Source organism: Rhinopithecus bieti, unplaced genomic scaffold (assembly GCF_001698545.2).
Source record: "Rhinopithecus bieti isolate Rb0 unplaced genomic scaffold, ASM169854v2 scaffold_8226, whole genome shotgun sequence".
Taxonomy (NCBI): domain Eukaryota; kingdom Metazoa; phylum Chordata; class Mammalia; order Primates; family Cercopithecidae; genus Rhinopithecus; species Rhinopithecus bieti.
Genome location: NW_016805992.1, coordinates 1,167,829 through 1,189,065, shown reverse-complemented (window position 1 = coordinate 1,189,065; position 21,237 = coordinate 1,167,829). Strand labels below are relative to the sequence as shown.

At 43.9% G+C, this 21,237-nt stretch overlaps 1 protein-coding gene across 2 annotated transcripts in view; it reads left to right on the top strand.

Moving 5' to 3' along the window:
• TMEM114 (transmembrane protein 114) overlaps positions 1-17,300 on the top strand; it is a 62,448-nt gene extending 45,148 nt beyond the window's left edge. The window contains exon 4 of one of the 2 annotated variants that reach the window (XM_017874433.1): positions 17,171-17,300. In XM_017874433.1, the coding sequence (XP_017729922.1) occupies positions 17,171-17,250 (80 nt within the window). In that variant the 3' untranslated portion in view covers positions 17,251-17,300. Of the gene's footprint in view, positions 1-6,339; positions 6,598-17,170 lie in introns of those variants that run through there. The other variant, XM_017874435.1, reaches the window with a different exon arrangement.
• Positions 17,301-21,237: the final 3,937 nt, after the last annotated feature.

The window sequence follows — 21,237 nt, the reverse complement described above, 5'->3', positions numbered from 1 at the left end:
CCTATGTTATTGACAAAATGTTAGGTTACTCCAGTAGCTATAGAGAATATTTATTTGTTCATTCTTCAAATATTCTTTTAGCACATGTTCTGTCCTAGACATTGTGTGGATCTTGGACTACAGAAATGAGTGATACGTTCACATTCTACAGGAGGAGAGAGACAGGTGGATTCATGCAATATAGGGTGATACAGTCCATGTTAGAAGGAAGGTCAGGAGGGTCTGGGAGCCCAAGGCAGAAACCTTGGCTGTCATTGAGAAAGGAAGGCTCTGGGGAAGAGAAGACATCTGAGCTGAGTTTTAAAGAATGAGTTGGGTTGGCCAGATGAAGTTTTGGTGGAGGGGCGTCCTGGTAGATAGAACATCAAGTGTAAAGTTTTGGAGGAATGAAGCATGGTGCAAGGTGCAGCATTGCATGATGCAAGCGACTCAGTCACACTAGAGCACTTGGTGGGGAGGGGAAGCAGGTGAAACTGACAAGGTAACAAGCAAGTGCCACACCATGAATTATCCCCAGTGACACCAAAGGACCTTGGTCTTTGGGTTCTGCAGGGCAGGGCAAGGGAGAGCTATAAAAATAATTTAAATAAAAAAGTGACATAGTTTAAGTTATGTGTTTAAAGATGAACAAATGTTCCTCATGCCGTCGCTCCTTAGTTCCCCACTGGGGCCCGGCTTTGCTCTGTAGGCAATCTGCCTGATCCTAAGTTTCTTCGCTACGAGGCCAAGCACTTCGGAAACACCGAAGCCTGAACTGACATCAATTATGCTGAAAGGGGGAAAAATTAATTAAAAGTTTTCGAAGGGCTGTGTTCTGTATTCTTCTCTATTTTCGTGTTATCAGCAACGCTGCCTTTTCTCCTGGCTGGGAGTTATTACAGTATAACATTTTCATGTTGCTTGTAGGGTAATTATGTCAAATATATGGGAGATGATAAGCGGCAGTTTGTATTATTCTGTGATTAATCTCCATACATTCTGGCATTTCAATCTGGTCTAAGAAGACTACATTTGCTAAACTCTGGTGCAGAGGGAGGATGTGGGGAAGAGCCGGGAGGATTGGCGAGTTGAGACTGAGGAGATTCTGGTTGGAAATATCCCAGTTCCCTCAAAGAACCCAGCAACCCCAGGCTCCAATTTCGCTGTTCCTTCCAAGGCTCCTTAAGCGTAGTGCTTCTGAAAGTGCACCTGGCTTGCTTGTGTACAAAGCACACTCCTACCCCTTTGCTGGCCTCCCCACCCCAAACCCACAGAATCAATATTTAGAATGTTATAAAGCCAAGGAATTTGCATTTCCTACCACTCCCTGCCAAATCGTTCTTACGTGTTTAGAATTTTTGAAAAGCAGGTCTAGCTCTGTCAGACCCAACCCTTTGCAAACCTGAAATCGGATATGAAAGTTTTCCACGATGGTGCTGGAGGAGCAGACTTGGGAATTTAGAATGACCTGGGATGACCCAGGGAGACCCTTGCATCTCCTTATCTGGGTTTCTTTAAAAATGTGAAATAGATGGAATTGGTTTATTGTTACCCAGAGGTAGGATAAGGCATCTCTTGCAAGATGTTAGAACAGGGAAAAGAACATTTCAGTAGAGGTTCTAGACACAAAGTTTGGGAATGAGCCGTACAGTTGGAACAGAATCTGAAGCAGGAGAAATCTTGGCAGGGAAAGTAGAGGGGTGCCTGGTTTCACATCCTCCTTGGTCAAGGGACCCCCCGCCCTGAATCATCCTCAACATCTCAACCAGAGAGGGTGTAGCAGATGACTTCTCCAGGCACACTGTGCTGTGCTTCTGCTGCATTTCAACCTAACGTTGGGGTGCTTCTTTTAGAGATGGGTCTCGCTGTGTCGCCCAGGCTGGAGTGCAGTGGTGCGATCTCAGCTCACTGCAACCTCCACTTCCCGGGTTCATGCCATTCTCCTGCCTCAGCCTCCCGAGTAGCTGGGAATACAGGCTCCCGTCACCACACCTGGCTAATTTTTTGTATTTTTAGTAGAGGCGAGGTTTCACCGTGTTAGCCAGGATGGTATCGATCTCCTGACCTCGTGATCCGCCCACCTCGGCTCCCAAAGTGCTGGGATTATGGGTGTGAGCCACCGCGCCTGGCCGGGGTGCTTTTTCTTGATCACCACACTGTTCTGGTTTCTGAAAGCTGCCTCGCAGGGTGGTGGATCCCTTAGAGGTAAAGTTCATATGGGGCCTCTGTGTTACATCTCTCTAAGCCATTCCCACTGGGGCCGGACCCCTTTGGTCCTTACCAGCCTGACCTCTTGGGCCCTGCAGCATTCCAGAATCTTCCCAGTTCCCAAGTGGAACCCTCTGCCAAGTAACCCCTTACACAGACAGGCAAAGAATATTGTGGCTTATGTTGAGTTCTCTTTAGTTTATGATTTATTGATGGAGAATATGAAATTTTCATTAAAACAGACTGCTGTTTCTCACTCATTTGTCGCATTTTTAATTTGTATTTTAAAACATTAATAAAACTGACACAATTATTTTTCAAAATGTCAAATATATTGAAGATATGGTACTGGAACGAAGCTTCGTGTTGTAGCAGAAGGAGGCATTGGTTCAAGAAAATGATCTCCTGGTTACACTGAGATCTTTCCCCTTCCTGAACCTTATGGTCAGATAAATTGTCTCTGAGTTCTTAACAGATATCACTGTTTACAAAGTACTTTCATTTTTTTAAAAATGCTGAGATATTATCCAGTAGTGCTTGGGGCAGTCCTGGGTTATGTCTGTGGTCTTAGTATTATTAATAATGTACCCCTGGACTGTCCTCCTTTGTATGACAAATTGTATGATGTTCTGAATCCAAGACTGCAAGGGGTCTTGACTTAGACATAACTGGTTCATGTCCTTGGTAGCCACATGACCTCAAGCCTGTTTCCCCATTTGTAAAATGCAGAAAATAATAGCACCAACTTCATGGTATTGTCATGAGTTTAGATAATATGATATAATATGCCTGGCATACAGCAAGAGATCAATATACGATTGCTGCTACCGTATTTGTGGCCATTATTATTATTAGACCCTGCATAGGGCTGGTCCCGACTTTGCTCTCAGCCTGAACTCAGTCTACACTCCCCATTGCGGCCTCTCTCTGGCAACTCTGGACTTCTTTCAGTTCCATATGTATGTCTTTGCCACAGGGACTTTGCACCTGCTGCTTGATCTTTTAACCTGAGTCCCTTCTCAGCTCAAACATTATTCCCCAGGGAAGCCTGCCCTGATCTCTCTCATTAGATCAAATCCTTTCGTCAGTTCTTGAAACATCCTACATCTCTCTTCTGTAACAATTGTCATTGTCAAAAGTTAGCAGTTATTTCTGTGATTCCTTGGTTTATGTCCATCTCTACCTCCAGTCTGTAATTTCCAAGAAGATAGGAACTATGTCCGTCTGTGCTTACCACTGGTTCCCAGTACCTAGTGGAATGCTGAGCTATAGTGAGTGGTCAATAAAAATTGGTTCAATGAGTGAATTGAATTTCACTGCTTCCTGACTCATCAGTTCTACTTCATCTGTTCCTATTAACGCCCAAGTCTCCCCGTCTTTTTCTGTATCTTTCATTGACTATCCAACCTTGGATAAAATGGGTGCTATTATAACAGTAATAATAGCTGAGATTTTTGGAGTGCTTGCTATATACCAGATATTTTACTTGCATTATTTTTTTGGAGACTTATGACAATCTGATGAATTCAATGCAATCATCATCACTCTCATTTCACAGATGAGGAAACTGAGGCTGAGGTAATGATACCCAGCAGGTGAGTGACTAGCTGGGATTCCCACATAGATGGCTGGACTCCAGAGCTCCTGTCTCTAGCTGAGACTGTTCTGTTCCTTCTGTAAACTATTTTATGAGAAAATAGTTCATCACTGTATCCTTAATCTCCAGCCAAGTGTCTGGAATATAAGGAGTGCGATAAATATGCACTCAATAACTTGATGTTTGAATGAATAAATAAATTCTGATTATTAAATGCCATATCTGTGGCCCAGCGTGGCGGCTCAAGCCTGTAATCCCAGAACTTTGGGAGGCTGAGGACGGTAGATCACTTCAGGCTGAGGTCAAGAGTTCAAGACCAGCCTGGCCAACATGGTGAAACCCCATCTCTACCAAAAATACAAAAATCAACTAGTCATGGTGGCACCTGCCTGTCATCCCAGCTACTCTGGAGTCTGAGGCAGGAGAATCGATTGAATCTGAAAGGTAGAGTGGTAGAGGTTGCAATTAGCCGAGATTGTGCCACTGCATTCCATCCTGGGTAACAGAGCGAGACTCTGTCTAAAAAACTAAAATGATAAAATAAATGGCATATTTGTGAGTTGTAATTTTTTTTAAAGTTACTTTCGTGTTTTTTTCTTTTTTAGTTTAGGTTTCCTGTCACAATCTGGGATCGCCATGGAACATGTGACCTATATGAACAATGTCTGTCTTGTTTGCGGTGGGGAATAAATATTTAAGGATCCCCAGGCCAATTGCACGCAGGGTGCTTCCAGCTGGTGTAACCTGCAATCCCAGGTTGGGATCTGAAAGAGTGAAGATTCAGGGGTAATTTTCCTCTGAAGGGAGTCGGGGCGTGGGAGGATGGAAGGAGAGGGTGGTGTGAGGCTGCGGGGAAGATCTGCCCAGGCATCTGAGCCTGCTTGCAGGAGGCAGAGCCCTCCTTCGGGTCTGATGAGGGTCAGAGAGAGAAGGAGGCTTTGCGGAGCTGAAGCCGTCACTCGGGTCAGGGGCAAGTGTTCTGGGTAAGTGGGTCTTGGGTTGGGATTCTGCTTTTAGCTTCCCTATCTCCCACCCCTCAATTCCATTCTCAGAGGAAAAGGACCACTGAATCTTGTGTCTTCCAGATCCCATCCTGGAATTCCAGATCATATCAGCTGGAAGCACCCTGAGGGCAGTTGGCCCAGGGATCCTCAAACATTTATTCAGCACCGCCCACAAGGCAGACGTTGTTCATGTGGATCACATGTTCCATGGCAATGCCCAGATTGTGACCGAACACCCAAACTGAAAAAAGTGGAACTAAAAAAAATCGCAGCTCGCAAGTATGCTATTTAATAATCAGAATGTATTTATTCATTCAAACGTCAAGTTATTGAGTACATATTTATCGAGCTCCTTATATTCCAGGCATTTGACTAGTGGTGGAGGATACAGTGATAAACTGTTTTCTCAAAGACACAGATAGGTACACTATAAACGATATAATTTAAATATCCCACAAATTTATCTACTGTATACAAATAAAATACATACATACACACACATATGCAATGAAGTATATACAACTTGAAAACACAGCATGGCCGGGCGCAGTGGCTCACGCCTGTAATCCCAGCACTTTGGGAGGCCAAGACGGGCGGATCATGAGGTCAGGAGATCGAGACCATCCTGGCTAACACGGTGAAACCCCATCTCAACTAAAAATACAAAAAATTAGCCGGGTGCGGCGGCGGGCTCCTGTAGTCCCAGTTACTCGGAGGCTGAGGCAGGAGAATGGCGTGAACCCGAGAGGCAGAGCTTGAGCCGAGATCGTGCCATTGCACTCCAGCCTGGGGACAGAGCAAGACTCCGTCTCAAAAAAACAAAAAACAAAGAACAACAAACAAACAAACAAAAAAACCCACAGCACACTCATTCTTTGTCTAGGTTCAGACAGTCATATGGTCTAAAATTCCATGGGAGCTATAATAGAGTACATCGTGTACAATAGAGTACACGATGACACTTCTCTCTCCTCCCTTCGGTCTCTGTTTGCCCACTGTCTCCCAGCACAACCAGCACCATCAATTATTTGGTTTCCCCTCCAGAGCAAATATGTTTATCTTTTTTTTTTTTTTTTTTTTTTGAGATATGATCTTATTCTGTCACCCAGGCTACAGTGCAGTGGAAAGATCATGGCTCACTGCAGCCTCGGTTTCCTGGGCTCCAGTGAACCTCCTATCTCAGCCTCCTGAGTAGCTGGGACTACAGGCAGGCACCACCATATCCAGCTAAGTTTTTTTTTTTTGTAAATACAGAGTGTCACCATGCTGCCCAGGCTGGTCTCGAACTCATGGGCTCAATAAATCTACCTGCCCTGGCCTCTCAAAGTGCTGGGATTACAGGTGTAAGTCACCACACCCAGTTTCAGGGCAAAAATGTTTACATATTGCCCCCCGCCACCCCTGCCACGACACCTTTATTTTTGTTTTCTCTCTTGTTTTACACAAATGGGAGCAAAGTAAACGGTGTTCTAACCTTGTCTTTTATGCCTATACATATCTTGGAGGTGGTTCATGTCAGTAGGCACAAAGCTTTCTTGTTCTTTTTTATAGCTGCTTTTTGATAGCTCCACGGATGTCAATGGTGAATTATTAACAAGAAATCAACAGAATGGAAAACTTCTGCAGGGCTTTCCTGTTATGGAAAGAAGTTCCTGGTATAAAACAGAATGGGGGAGAAAACCAGACTGTAGTTTCACACCATATGGTATCATATGATATTAGCATGGTTATGAAAAATAGAATCTACACGTATATGTGAATAGCTATATGGATTGGGAAGAATGTTTATTAAAATATTAACATCAGTTATATCCCAGTGGCAGATTTATTGTCATATGTATGTGTGTGTGTGTATATATATATACACACACACACATTTATATACACACACACACACCATATATATGTGTGTGTGTGTGTATGTGTGTATGTGTGTATATATATATATATATATATATGCTGTTTTGTTTTTTTTTTTGAGATGGAGTCTCGCTCTGTCATCCAGGCAGGAGTGTAATAGTGCGGTCTTGGCTCACTGCAACCTCTGCCTCCTGGGTTCAAGCCATTCTCCTGCCTCAGCCTCCCAAGTAGCTGGGACTACAGGCATGTGCCATCATGCCTGGCTAATTTTTGTATTTTTAGTAGAGACGGGGTTTCATCATGTTGGCCAGACTGGTCTTGAACTCCTGACCTCAGGTCATCTGCCTGCCTCGGCCTCCCAAAGTGCTGGGGTTACAGGTGTGAGCCACCATGCCTGGCCTGTTTTTGTTTTTTGAGACAGGATCTCACTTTGTTGCCCAGGATGGAGTGCAGTGATGCAATCACAGCTCATTGCAGCTTCAACTTCTGAGCACATGCGATCTTCCAGCCTCAGCCTCCCAAGAAGCTGGGACTACGGGCATGCACCACCACGGCCAGCTAATTCTTACATTGTTTGTAGACATGGGGTTTCATCTTGTTGTCCAGGCTGGTCTCCAACTTCTGGGCTCAAATGATCCTCCCACCTTAGCCTCCCAAAATGATGGGATTACAGGTGTGACCCACCACACTTGGCCTGTATTTTTAATAAAAGTAAAAATGTGTGATTCCTACAGCCATAACAAATGAAATATTATCTTTGTTTTGAAACAAACAAGTGCCCTTCACACCTGCTCTGCCTTTTACTACTGCTGAGGGTGGATAATTAGACCATGAACAGCGCTGATTCCCAGGGCCTCAACTGTGAGTCCTCTCCTTTTTCTTAGCTCAATGCCTGGCACATGATTAAAACATGGAAGCAAAAAACCCAAAACAAACAAAAACGAACAAAAAACAACAACAAAAAAGAAAAAGAATAAGTATCTGAACTTAAGGGAGCAAGAATGGCTTTGTCAACGGACCTTTGAATTCACTTTAATTTGCTTTAGCAAGTCTTTGAAGACTTCATTAGTTGAGCTGATTTTAGTAATGAATTGGTTGTGACTCTCCCCAGTGCTAGTCATTATTCCCTAATGTTGAGATACTGAGGTTGCAAGCCTTCATCCAAGTCAACCTTCTCATTTTAGAGACGAGGATGTTCAGTCCCTCAAAGTTCCCGAAGAAGACGTCAAGGTGTGGTGAAGTTAGCTATGTACAAATTATTATATGAAGAGCTTTCAAAACATACGAGTACCTGGGGGCTAAAAATAATAAAATGGGTTGTTAGAGATGAAAGAGTTGGGATTCAGGACCTGTTTCAACCCCTTCTTTTTTTTTTTTTTTTTTTTTGAGATAGTATCGCTTGGCCACCCAAACTGGAGTGCAGTGGCACAATCTTGGTTCACTACAACCTCCGCCTCCTGGGTTCAAGTGATTCTCCTGCCACAGCCTCTCGAGTAGCTGGGATTACAGGTGCACGCCACCACACCCAGCTGATTTTTGTAATTTTAGGAGAGATGGGGTTTCGCCATGTTGGCCAGGCTAGTCTCTAACTCCTGACCACAGGTGATCTGCCCGCCTTGCCCTCTCAAAGTCCTGGGACTTTGAGGCATGAGCCACTGCGCCCTGTCCAACCCCTTCATTTTTGATACTTTTGTCTCTCACTTTGACCACGAGGACTTGAGAAAACACTTGTTCAGGATCAAACCAAAGAGCCAGGGCTAAAACCTGGATATTATGATTCTCAGCCCTGGGACTTTCTTCAACATTGTGTTCCATACACCCCAGGCAGCACATAAAAGATGGCAGGGCTCCCTACGCAGTGAGTCTTCCGTACCTTCACCTTTACTTGACTTGATGAGAATTATGCAGGAACCAAAATTCGCAGGTGACGTTCCCACGATGAAGGATTGGCTGCAATGCCACATTCATCACAGAACTCATAAGAGCAGTGCCTACAGTTTGGAAATCCTTTTTCCTTGACAAATGATGTATTTCATTTATTTCCCATGATCTTCTTGCATTATTTCAGTATTATTAATACTTGGCAAATATATTAAAAAAGTAATAAACTGGCAATTATGATTGTGCTATGGACCCCAAACTGCAATTATTCATTACGTTTCAATTATTAACTTCCCTTCAAATGTCTTTCAGCGAAGATTGTAACAAGAAAAAAAAATCCCGATGAAGCTCTGTACCCTGGTTCCTGGAGATCTATGTTTCACTCTGACTTGACATTTTTCTGATTTATCTGCTATCTCAGGGCTATAGGAATCAAAATAATAATAAAAAAGTCCTCGCTACTTAATAAACAATAACCATCAACACCTTATATTTATATAGAGCTTTTTAACTCTTCCTGGTGCCTTAGTATCTATGACTGCATTTTATTTCAAAACTAGGCTCATGAAGTATGTGGTTCCAATATATGCCCCTGTTTATTGATGGGGGACACAGAGACACATAGAGACTCAGAGACTAGGGATAGAGGACACTCAGATGGTGAGACTTCCCACCACTCACACCCCTCCACCACCACTCCCCACCATAGCGTCTCAGCACCAGCCCCAGTTCCAAGGCGAGTCTTGACCTAAAGAGAAAGTCAGTCACTGAGACTGATGGAGAAGGTGATGATGACAGGAGTAGCTGTTCTCTGAACTTGCACAGGGACCTAAGTGCTGGGCACATGTTACTTTGTCTAATCTTCCCAAGATCCCAATGGGGAAGATACAGTAATAATTCCGCTTTATGGAAATCTTAGGAGATTTGCCCAAAGGCCCACAGCCAGTATCTAGGAGTACAACCATAGTGATGATAACCCTGATTATAGTTGCGTGAATTCAATGTTGACCATGTGCCAAGTACATTTGTAGATTTTATAAATGAGAGTCCTGAGGATCAAAGGACTTGCTCAAAGTCAGTAGCAACCATGTTGCTCACCTCTCCACCAGCACCTCTCCTTCAGCACTCCCACCAAGCACTTGTGTGTGTCATCCCATCTGATGTATCACCTCATTACTATTTTTGCTTTAACTGCCAAAGGAAAAGTAGTGATGGGAACAGGAAAGAGGGATGTCTATGGATGTAGTTGCCTTGGAGAGACCCTCCCACCAGAATTTGGCTCATGATTAGCCCTCAAAGCAATTCTACACCCTCCACCTGCTCCCCCTTCTCACATTATCCCTGTAGGAGTACGATAAGTGATAGCTATAAAGGACATGAAGAATTCCTTTTTTTTTTTTTCAAATAAGCAAATTGCATTAAATTTTAATGATGGCCATTATGGACTGGTTTGTCTTTGGTGCTTAAGCGAGTGCTCCAGTCCCCTTTGAAGAATTACATTTGCACAGATTAATTGTCTGCAATTTTGTCCGGCACATCCTTATCCCAGTCATCACACTGCGAAACCTTGTCCCCATCTGGGCAGAGCTCAATGATGTAGCACTTTGGCCTTTAAAATATGCACAATAAATATTTCAGATTTTCTGATGAATGACTTGCTCTCATGGCAAGGCTGCAGGGATAGAGTTTTGCAGGGACAGAAGGAGGGAGAAGCAAAGCAAATCTCAAAACGAGAATCACTTTCAGTCTTCACAAAGAGGTACTGGGTGCCAGGCAGAAGGGGTGGCTTTTGTGGTCAGATGCCACAGCAGCAGGAGTCACGCTGGAGTTGCTTTCTGAAATGCCTGACTGTGTCCTTCTCCTGGACAGGTATCACTTTCCCAGGATGACTCTCTTCCAAGGAGCACATTTAACCTTCCCAATCTTACGAACCCTATATGAGACCAAAGTTCCTGCTGAAAGAGATGTGTGATTTTCGGTAAACTGGTCCATGGAAAACTCAATGAAGTGACCAATGTAACATTCAAGGTAACAAGTGAATAGTTAATGGGACACTCAGTTGAATAGTCTGTGGAACCCTCAGTGAAATAATCCATGTAACATTCAATTGGTACTTTGTACTCCATTTATTCAACAATTCAATTTTCCATAAAGCATCCACTTGGTCCTTTAAAGCTCTGGACCAGATCATGCCATTTACCTTTAAAAAATATTCCATGGCTTCCTATTACACTTAGAATAATATTCTAACCCTGACCATGTACCTAAGGCTCTGACATGAACCATAACCACCTCACGCATTCATCACCCCTCACAATACTCCATCCACACAGGCCTTGGCCCATCTTCCCTGAACTCACAGAGCATGTTTCTGCTCCAGAACCTTGACACTTGCTCCTCTCTCTTCCCAGAATACTCTGCCTTGGGATCTTCCCAGGGCTGGCTTCTTGATGTCATCCAGGTCTCAACTCAAACGTTCTATCAAATGTCAGAGGATATATTATTGAATTAATCTAAGGTAATCCCTTCATCTCAACCATTCTCTATCAATTACTTTGTTTTATCAGCTCTCATCACTATTCAAACTTGTTTGCTTTGTGTATGTGTGCTTTACTTATTGGTTATCTGTCTCTTCCAGTCCAATGTAAGTTCCATGAAGGTAGGGACTTTATTTATGTTGTTCATCATGGTATCCCTACTGCTTAGAATGTAGCTCGTCACCATGTCAGTGCACAGAAGACATCTGTTGAATGAATGAATATTTCTTGAGCACTAATGATACGCAGATTGTATGTTGAGCACCTGGAATATAGCACTAAATGAGACACGTGGTTCTTTTTAATGGATCCCTTTACATTCTAGTAAGGTGTCTGTCCTTTCACCTTTGATGGCCTTGGACAGCAGCTCTGGGAGGCAAACACACCCAGATAGGAGTGACTGGTGTCCAATTTTGATTATGATACTAGGGTCAGATTCAGAACTCCTAGAGGTTTTAGTGTCAAAATAATTTTTAGAGATCACGACATCCAAGCTTCCTATTTATAAGTCCCAGAGAGAGGATGTGGCTTAGACAAGTTTACACAGAGGGCCAGCGGCAGAGCGAAAATTAAAATGCAGGACTTTTGACTCCAGGAGTTATGTTCCTTCAATTTTATTGTCTCAGTACTAGGATCTGGGTTCTGAGCAGCCTATGCATTGTTTCAAAAGAAAAATTTATACTAGCACATTCTAATTAAAACCCATCAAATCAAGATTGGTGTGTTGGAGCTGAACCCCAGGTAGTACCACAAAAGACCTTACTAGGGGCACCTGAGCCACAAAACAGCTAGACGCAAAAACAGCTAGAGCTGCTATGAATTCAACTTTACTTCTCATCTACATGAGATAGGTTCCCTATCTCATAGTAGAGGTATCTGCCAAGGGAATGTTCCTCATTTCTAGTTCATAAAGAATTCTACAGCCCTTTCCATTAAATATCTGATTGACAATCCCTCTGAGTGCTTCACAGACTATTCAACTTTTCCATGGACTATTCTGTTGACTGTTACATTGGTCATTTCATTGAGGATTCCACAGACTATTCAACTGGGTGTCCCATGAATTATTCAATGGTTACCTTGATTGTTACACTGGTCACTTCATTGAGTTTTCTATGGATGAGTGCACCAAAAATCACACATCTCTTTCAGCAGGAACTTTGGTCTCAGATGGAGTTCCTGAGACTGGGAAGGTTAAATAAACTTCTGCATGGGTGCAAGAGGCCCTTCTACCTCTGTTATCTTGTTGTGGCAGAATCCTTCAGTGCCCACTCCTTGAGGAAAACCAACATGGCTTCCCTTGTGATGACTCTCACAGCAGTTTCAAACGTGGCCATAAAAAGCAGTACTTGATTTCCCAGCTGAAACACTTCTTTTTCCAGTGTCCTAAGGAGGGGGTTGGAATGGGATAAGTTATGTGTTGTGGTTTTAGGCATTAATGAATATGAGAAACTAAATTATTGAATTTTGCAATGCAAATTATATTTTGAACAGAAATTCTTCATTTCTGAATGCTAAGGACTCATAAAGAATGTCAATGGTTTATGAATTAGGCCATTAGCATGCAATTTGTGATTCAAACAGCACACTAGCACTGTGTAATAAGTAACTATATAAAGAGTAGTGTTGTCTACATTTTCAAAATATTTTGCTTAATGCATTAGAAAGTTTTCAAAAGGCTGCAATGGGCTGCCCTTCCTTCCTCACTCCTCCCTCCCCGCCTTCCTTCTTCCCTCTGTCCTTTTCTTTTGAGACAGAGTCTCGCTCTGCTGCCCAGGCTACAGTGCAGTGGCGCGATCTCAGCTCACTGCAAGCTCCACCTCCCAGTTCAAGCCATTCTCCTGCCTCAGCCTCCTGAGTAGCTGGGATTATAGGTGTATGCCACCACACCCTGCTAATATTTGCATTTTTAGTAGAGATGGGTATTTCTCCATGTTGACCAGGTTGGTCTTGAACTCCCGGCTTCAAGCAATGCATCTGACTCGGCCTCCCAAAGTGCTGGGATTATAGGCGTGAGCCACCATGCCCGGCCCCTCCTTCTTTTCCAAACTTCCTCCCCAATCCTAATTCTCTCCCTCCCTCCCTCCCATCCTCCTTTATTGGTTAACTACATTCCCCTCCCTTCCTTCATCCCTCCCACCTTCCCTTCTTCCTTCCTTCCTGCTTTCTTTCTCTCCTTCCTCTCTCCCTTGTTGTCCTCCTTTCTCTCTCCTTCCTTTCTTTCCTCTCTCTCATTCTCTTTCTATTGGCTACATTAGCTATTACTCTTATGCTTCCCAGTCTAGTCCTTCCCAGATTAGATTATGGGAACTGAAAGAGTTTTAAGAACGAATCTAGACTAGTCCCACTAGCTCTAGAGATGGGAACCCTGAGACCCAGAGAGTGAAAGGTCATGTCCAAGGTCCCACAGGGATAGATCCAGGTAGAGCCAGGTCTCTGCAATACTCACCCCCTCAAATGACTCCATCATGGCAGTGAGCAATCGACTCATCTCAGATACTTTGCTGAGAGTGGGTTTTCATGGAGGCAGAGAGATTAGGGCACTGGCCATCAGGTGAGATTAGAGGGTGGGAAGGAGGTGAGAAACTGGAGGTGAAAAAAGGATGTAGCAGGAAAAAGCTAACGCAAATTTCAACTGTACAGTTTATTAATTGGGATGACTTGATCTCAAGGCAACTGGGACCATGAAATAGCATTGGTATGGAGTAAAATTTCAGTTCAGTTGAAAAAATAAGGTTTCGCAATTAGAACCATCAGTCAAAGAAGGAACTACCTAGTGAAGTGGTGCGCATTCCATCACTTAGAGAATTTCAGGTTGAGTGCAAAAACTAATACATAGAAATCCAGGAGCCTAAAATTCTTCTAGCTTAGTGGTGGTCAACCTTGGCTGCACCTCAGAATCACCTAGGGGAGATTTGAAAACTCTCTCCATGCCCGAGAAACACTGTCAATGAAATCAGACTTTCTGGGGGTGCGACTTGAGACATCAGGACTTTTTTTTTTTTTTTTTTTTTTAAGTTTTCTTTTAAGAATTCCAGTGTTCAGCTAGGATTCAGAACTACTAGTAAGCCCAGTGGTTCTCAAATTTTACTGTGCATGAGAAACACCAATGAAGCTAATTATGAATGTAGGTTCCTGGGTGCCTCTGCCTACCTATTCCAATTCAGTTCATCCAAAGGGGGACCTGGGAATCAGCATTTGAACAAACAACCCAGATGACACTGATGCTGCTAATCTGAGGACCACAGTCATAGAAACACTCCCTGTCTACTTCTTCATGTGATATTCAATTCTCTTCAACAAATGTCCCTGCTAGTTATACACCTGCCACTTTGCTGCTTCCAGAAACAAGGAGGAGCCAATTCCACTAATGGGTTAACTGCACGTGAGAGAGCTCTGACTCAAGGCCAATAGTCTCAGATGGCTTTGGGGAGTCCTGGTCAGAATCATTTTGGAATAGAAGTACTCAACTTTTAGCTCCAGGGATGCACACATAATCCTAGCCTTGAGTGGAAAGCTACCGATAAGAGAGAAATAACCTTCATCCAAGTCTAGCTGTTCTCTTCCCATATTGATGGAGGATTTTTGGTCATCCTTGCTTCTCACCCTAGCCAGCTGCAGTCTCTTCCAGGTAACCAAGATGCTGAGGATTTTGCTGTCTTCTCCAAACAATTCTCTAAAGCCCTTCTCCAAACAATTCTCTAAAGCTTCTGAGAGTGCCTTTCCCACTCTGCAGGAAAGACCTTCAAAGTCAATAGTCCTGTGTTAGCTGTAACGAAATAGACAAGATCTAGAGTCTGCCAGGGATTCCTGCAGCAGCCATTTTCCAGGAAGATGGCAAACAATAGCATTATTCAAATGACCAGAGGCAAAATATCCCCCCTACCAAGAGTGCCTTGCAGATTTGCACATTCTGTAATGGAGTGTCTTCAGAAGCACACACAGAGAGTGTGCTCAGTGAGTGATGGCCAGAAGGCAAAGAGCTCACCTTGGGCTATGAAATATTTAGAAGTTAACTTAGCACCCTCATGCTTTATAAAGAAGAAAGTTCATGCATTTTTAAATTATTTTGTAAATCATGTTGAAGGCTGACAATGCAGATTTACCACCACGGCTGCGATTTAAATAGCAGGTTATCGTCTCATTATGTTAACAGAGTGAAGAGAAAGAGAGAGTCATTCCCTCTGATCTGTCAAAAGCCTGTTGCGCTCCTCTTGGTGAAAGCATGCCCCCCTCCTCAACTCTGGCTTCCAGGAGATGCTCCCCCTTGGTGTGAGAGGTTGAGGAAGGGTGTGATTGGATGCTTTGAGAGAACTGTCTGTGTTTGGGGGAGCAGGTCAGAAGGGGTGACAGAGTGTTCGTGCCTATTAACTAGAACAGCATGGTGCATGAGCCAGGTTACGTCTTCTGCAGCAGAGTGGGGCAGCGGGGTGACGTGAGATGCATCTTCCTCCTTTATCAGAACTTACGAATTCCTTCAAAAGAGAAAGAGTGTGTGTGTGTGTGTGTGTGTGTGTGTGCATTTTGGGTGAACAAATTCATATCAGAAACTATCAGGAAACTAGTTCTGGAATGGTGGCTCAAACCATGAGTTCTAGCACTTTGGGAGGCCAAGACAGGCAGATCGCTTGAGCCCAGGAGTTCAAGGCTAGCCTGGGCAACATGGCGAAACCCCATCTCTACCAAAACTTAGCTGGGCATGGTGCCATGTGCCTGTGATCCCAGCTACTCAGGAAGCTGAGATGGGAGAATAAAGTTGAGCCTGGGAGGCAGAGGTTGCAGTGAGCTATCACGCCACTGCACTCCAGCCTGGGCAATACAGGGAGACCTTGTCTAAAACAAACAAACAAAAAAACAAAAAAACAAACAAACAAGAACAAACTATCAGGAAACTGGAGACCCAGTCTAGGTGATGAGGAGGGGGAAATAATAACTTGCAAATAGCTCACAGACCCCACACTCTGCACCTCGTATTGGGGGGGAGACAGAGTCATGGTGTGGATTTACAATCAGATGCTGTTTAGTTAGCTGTTTGCAGCTGTGTCGTTTTGGACAAGTTACTAAACCTCCCTGAGCATAGTTTCCTTTTCTGTAAAGTGGGGCCCAAAACTACCACCCTCAGTGGTCCCATGTGACAATAAAAAGACACAGCACAAGAAAGGGGCTTAGTACAGGCACAGAGTACAGTCTCAATGCAGTCTGGCTAAAAACACGCAAAATTCCATGATTAAAAAAAAAAATCTTACAACTAGAAATCTTGTTTGGGCTTTGCAGTTGTTATCTTATTTTGTGCTCACAGCAAACCCACGGGGAACTGTCCATGTTATGCTCATCTCACAGAGAAGAGGACTGAGGTTCAGGTAAACAATGAGCCTCAAAGCACACAGACACTAACAGGCAGAGGCAGGATTTGAATTTGGCTGTCCCTGACACCAAAGCTGGGGCTTTTCCACTTTCCCCTGCTGTCTCCCTTCCCTGGAGAGAAGATCTCATGGCTTTATGAGCTTAGGAGCTGTGAGGGCCCATGAGTTGAGCAGTGAGGGAATATTTATTTATTTATTTACTGAGACATAGTTTCATTCTGTTGCCTAGGCTGGATGGAGTGCAGTGGCGTGATCTTGGCTCACTTCAACCCCCACCTTCCAGTTCAAGGGATTCTCCTGCCTCAACCTCCGAAGTACCTGGGACTACAGGTATGACCACCATACTGGGCTAATTTTGGTATGTTTAGTAGAGTTGGGGTTTCACCATGTTGGCCAGGCTGGTCTTGAACTCCTGACCTCAGGTAATCCACCTGTCTTGGCCTCCCAAAGTGCTGCGATTACAGGCATGAGCCACTGTGCCCGGCCTACTTAGCATGTTTTCATGTTCAAAGTTTAAAGTGTTGGTGGCAGGAAAATGTTCATGGGTTGGAGAGAAACCACCAACTTGACTCATACTCATTAACTTTTCTGGTAGACCAGGGGATGGGTGGGCATTATTTTGCTGTGGCTAGATTGGAGGGTGTAACCATCTGCTCTTGCATTGCTGTAAAGAAATACTTGAGACTGGGTAATTTATAAAAAAAGACGTTTAATTGTCTCACAGTTCTGCAGGCTGTATAGGCTGTTTAGGAAGCAGAGCAGCTTCTGCTTCTGGGGAGGCCTCAGGAAACTTACAATTATGCCAGAAGGTGAAAACATGAACTCTCATCTTGATCATGATACAAAATAAATATTGGCTCTATCAGAACAATTGGATAGTCTTGTTTTTGTCAGTCATAACATGGTAAGTTCAACCCCCATGTCAATTTCTGAGATGGCAAAATCAGCAATAACTGAGGCAAAGCACCGTTAACGCACAAGACAATTTCATCAAGTAAAATCTCACAAATAATATATTGCTGTTTGTCATCAAGACACTTAATACACTAGGGGCTGCTCCCAAAGCTCCCATAATCAATTTTTGCTAATTTACCAATTCTGTGGCTCTGTGAGGGTTCTGGTAATTTCATATTTTACACACCCACAGAGGTTACAGTAATTGATTCAGTTCTAGAAAGTACTGTAATGACTTTGAAACATAGCAGCTTCTACTTCTGGGGAGGCCTCAGGAAACTTACAATCATGGTGGAAGGTGAAGGGGAAACAAGATGGGGCTTTAGTACTCTGGTACCAGAGTAGTGTAAGGAGCCCTAGAAAGTATTGGATAACCAAGAATCAATAAAGGCAAAAACCAAGTGTGTTCTGGGACATGAGCTCAAAGAATCCATGATGCTTCTCATTGGAGTGCGTTAGATCCAATGACATGCAGTTTCTAAATCTTGGTCTTCCAAATATCAAATTCCCAGTAGGGAATCCAATTTTCCCAGGTCCAACCGGGTACTCATGCCTGGGATCATTCAGCTATGATTGGGTTGGCAGAGGAAGGGGTTCCTATATATAGTGGGGTCATTATTGGAGCCAGATAGACATCCCATGAGGTCTCAGAGTGCTAGTGCTGGGAGGTACCGTCCACATTCCTTTGTTTGTCTGTCTCCTTTCCGAGAAAAGACAATCTGAAGCTTATCTTTTTGCTTTGAGACAAATCAAGACATAAACCAAGAAAGCAGCAGGAACAAGAAGAATGCTACATGGGGAACACAGACTTTTTTTTTTTTTTTTTGAGACAGAGTCTCGCTCTGTCACGCAGGCTGGAGTGCAGTGGCGTGATCTTGGCTCACTGCAACCTCCGTCGCCTGGGTTCAAGTGATTCTCCTGCCTCAGCCTCCAGAGTAGCTGGGACTACAGGCATATGCCACCATGCCCAGCTTTTTTTTTGTATTTTCAGTAGAGATGGGGTTTCACTTTGTTAGCCAGGATGGTCTTGATAACCTGACTTCGTGATCTGCCCACCTTGGCCTCCCACAGTGCTGGAATTAGAGACACTGACCTTTTAGGGTACAGTGATCCTGCCCTTAATCAACCTGGCTCAGAAAGTGGATCCATAGGATAACATAGGGGAAGGAGGGTAAAGAATGGATTATGAGAAGGGAGTGATGAGAAGGACAAACAGCTCTCCCACATCGAAAGTGTTTAAATAATAGTCTGTTCTCGACGTATGACCCACGGTGTCCAGAGAGGAGAAACCGTGGTGAGCTCATTTGGAAAGCCCGAACTCTCATCTTGATTGTGATACAAAATAAATATTGGCTCTATCAGAACAATTGGATTGTCTTGTTTTTGTCAGTCACAACATGGTAAGCTCAACCCCCATGTCAATTTCTGAGATGGTAAAATCAGCAGTAACCGAGGCAAAGCACCGTTAACAGAAAAGACAATTTCATCAAGCAAAATCTCACAAATAATATATTGCTGTTTGTCATCAAGACACTTAATACACCAGGGGCTGCTCCCATAATCAATTTTTGCTAATTTACCATTTCTGTGGCTCTGTGAGGGTTCTGGTAATTTCATATTTTACACACCCACAGAGGTTACGGTAATTGATTCAGTTCTAGAAAGTGCTGTAATGACTTTGAATGAACTTGAAAGGTTTTGCATTTGTTTTCAGAGGCTGTTAGAGAGAGTGATTCAAACTCTGCCACACGGGCACAATTTGTAAAGGTTGGACATGAAAACGACGGATTAGCTTTTCTCGGAGACAGCTATCTTCTTGTTATAACCTCCCTGCTCATGAGGCAGGCTGGGCTTGGCACTGAAACACTCGACTTCCTTTTTATCTGTATCTCGATGGTGGCGGAAATCATCTCTGAACATCTGAAGGGAAAAAAGGCAATTATTGAAAATCCTCCTAGAATGACTTGGCTTTTGAATTCAATTTCTTTAACAAACACCCAAAAGTAAGTTGGCAAAGATGAGAAGTTGTAAAAATTTTCTTCTGGACTTTGACACTTATGAAACTATATATATTCAGCTTCACTTTGGCCCTGAGTATCTCTTTTAAGCTGGTTAGGCCTGACTGTGAAGACAATGTCAGGAGGAGAAACCTGGAGCCCTGTTGTAGTGGCACCAGCAGCATGGTTATTGCCATTTTTAAGGAGTGTTTTCTACGTCCCTGAGACTGTGCTAAGCACTTTGTACAGCGAGAGCACTGAAGCGGAATGAATCCCTTTCAGGCGGCTCAACCCATTTTACAGATTGTAAAATTGAGGCTCAGCAAGGTAAATATGTGCAGGCTTCCCAGTCTGTCTGGTTACAATGCCTGTGCCCTTAACCACCCTCCTGCTCTGCTAGTCTACCAGTAGTGTGCTGGTAAATGTTTAACAACCAGCTTTCTGAAAACACAAACAAAAACAACGGAACTCTGGTTTGTAGCGTCTGTTTATTATTGTGGTATGAATACTCGCACCACAGTTAATTTCAAGCTACTGATGTGATGCTGAGAAATAAGGAAGAGTTATGCAAGTGAGGTAGGAGGTGGGACTTTACTCTGGACCAGACTGAAGAGTGGCTGAAACAGGGAAGAGGCAAAAGCACCTCTCCAGAAGACGTGCCCGCCAGTGCCAGGTCAGTTGATCATTGCCATGGCAACACCCAGACTTTACCACCCTTTTTCATAGCAACGACCGGGAAGTTGCCATCCTTTTTCTAGACATTTCTGAAAAACCTGCTCCTTCATTTGCATGTAATTAAAATTGGGTATAACTATGACTGCAGACCTGACCCTAGGCTGCTACTTTCAACACACTGCTTATGGGGTAGCCCTGCTCTGCAGGAGCGATCATGAGGCTGTAACACGGCTGCTGCCTCATTAAAGCTAAGCTTTCTTCTACCACCAGCTTGCTCTTGAATTCTTTCCTGAGTGAAGGCAAGAATCTCTGTGGGCTAAGCCCCAGTTTTGGGGCTCACCTGCCCTGCATTACAAGGTCAGCTCTCATGCTGGTGTGATATCAACCCCACAAAGTTTCCTACGAACCATTTATCTATTAATAAACGCATCTTGCACTCCATTTTCTGATATGTGCCAGTATTGCAGCTCAGATAGCTTTTCCTTGTAGCCTCACTTTGTTGGATGCTACCACTACGGCCCTGTCTTCTGATTCATTCCCAGAGTATAAACATCTTACTAGTCTTTTGTCCGGCACCCCTGCTGGAATGACCTTCACTCTGAGAACTGACTTTCACAGAATCTATTTCAGAAAGACAACAACGCCTCAGCCAGCTCCAGTGTTTGAGGGTGAGGTGTTCAATCATGATGGTGTGTGGGGACATTTTCAGTAACTAAGTGTGCTGGCGAGTCGAGAGGTGAACTTTTAAGCCCACTCCAACACTCCCACGTTGGAACCAACACGAGTGGGTGGAGAATGCACCAAGGGTTCTTAAAGTGGGCGAGAAACGACTTAGAGGAGCTGTCCGAGTTCCGGGGTGGAGAAGGAGCCCCTCTCCAGGCTCAACAGGAACGGAGGCTCCGGAAGACATTGAGGAGTTTCTGTTCATCAGTGAGGGATGAGACTCCGGGTAAGACTCCCTGGAGTGCAATTAGACCATATAGAAAACATTCTCATCTGCATCCTGAAGACTGCTCTTGGGAGAAGGTGGCAGAGTTGAATATATAATGAGGAAATGAACCAATGAGAAAGGGTGAAACCTGAATCTCAAGGGAGGCTCATGAGTTCGGTAGGAGACGATGGTGGCCAGGACTGGGGTGTGGGCAGTGCCCAGGGACAGTGGAGGAGGGGGAGTGCTGCTGT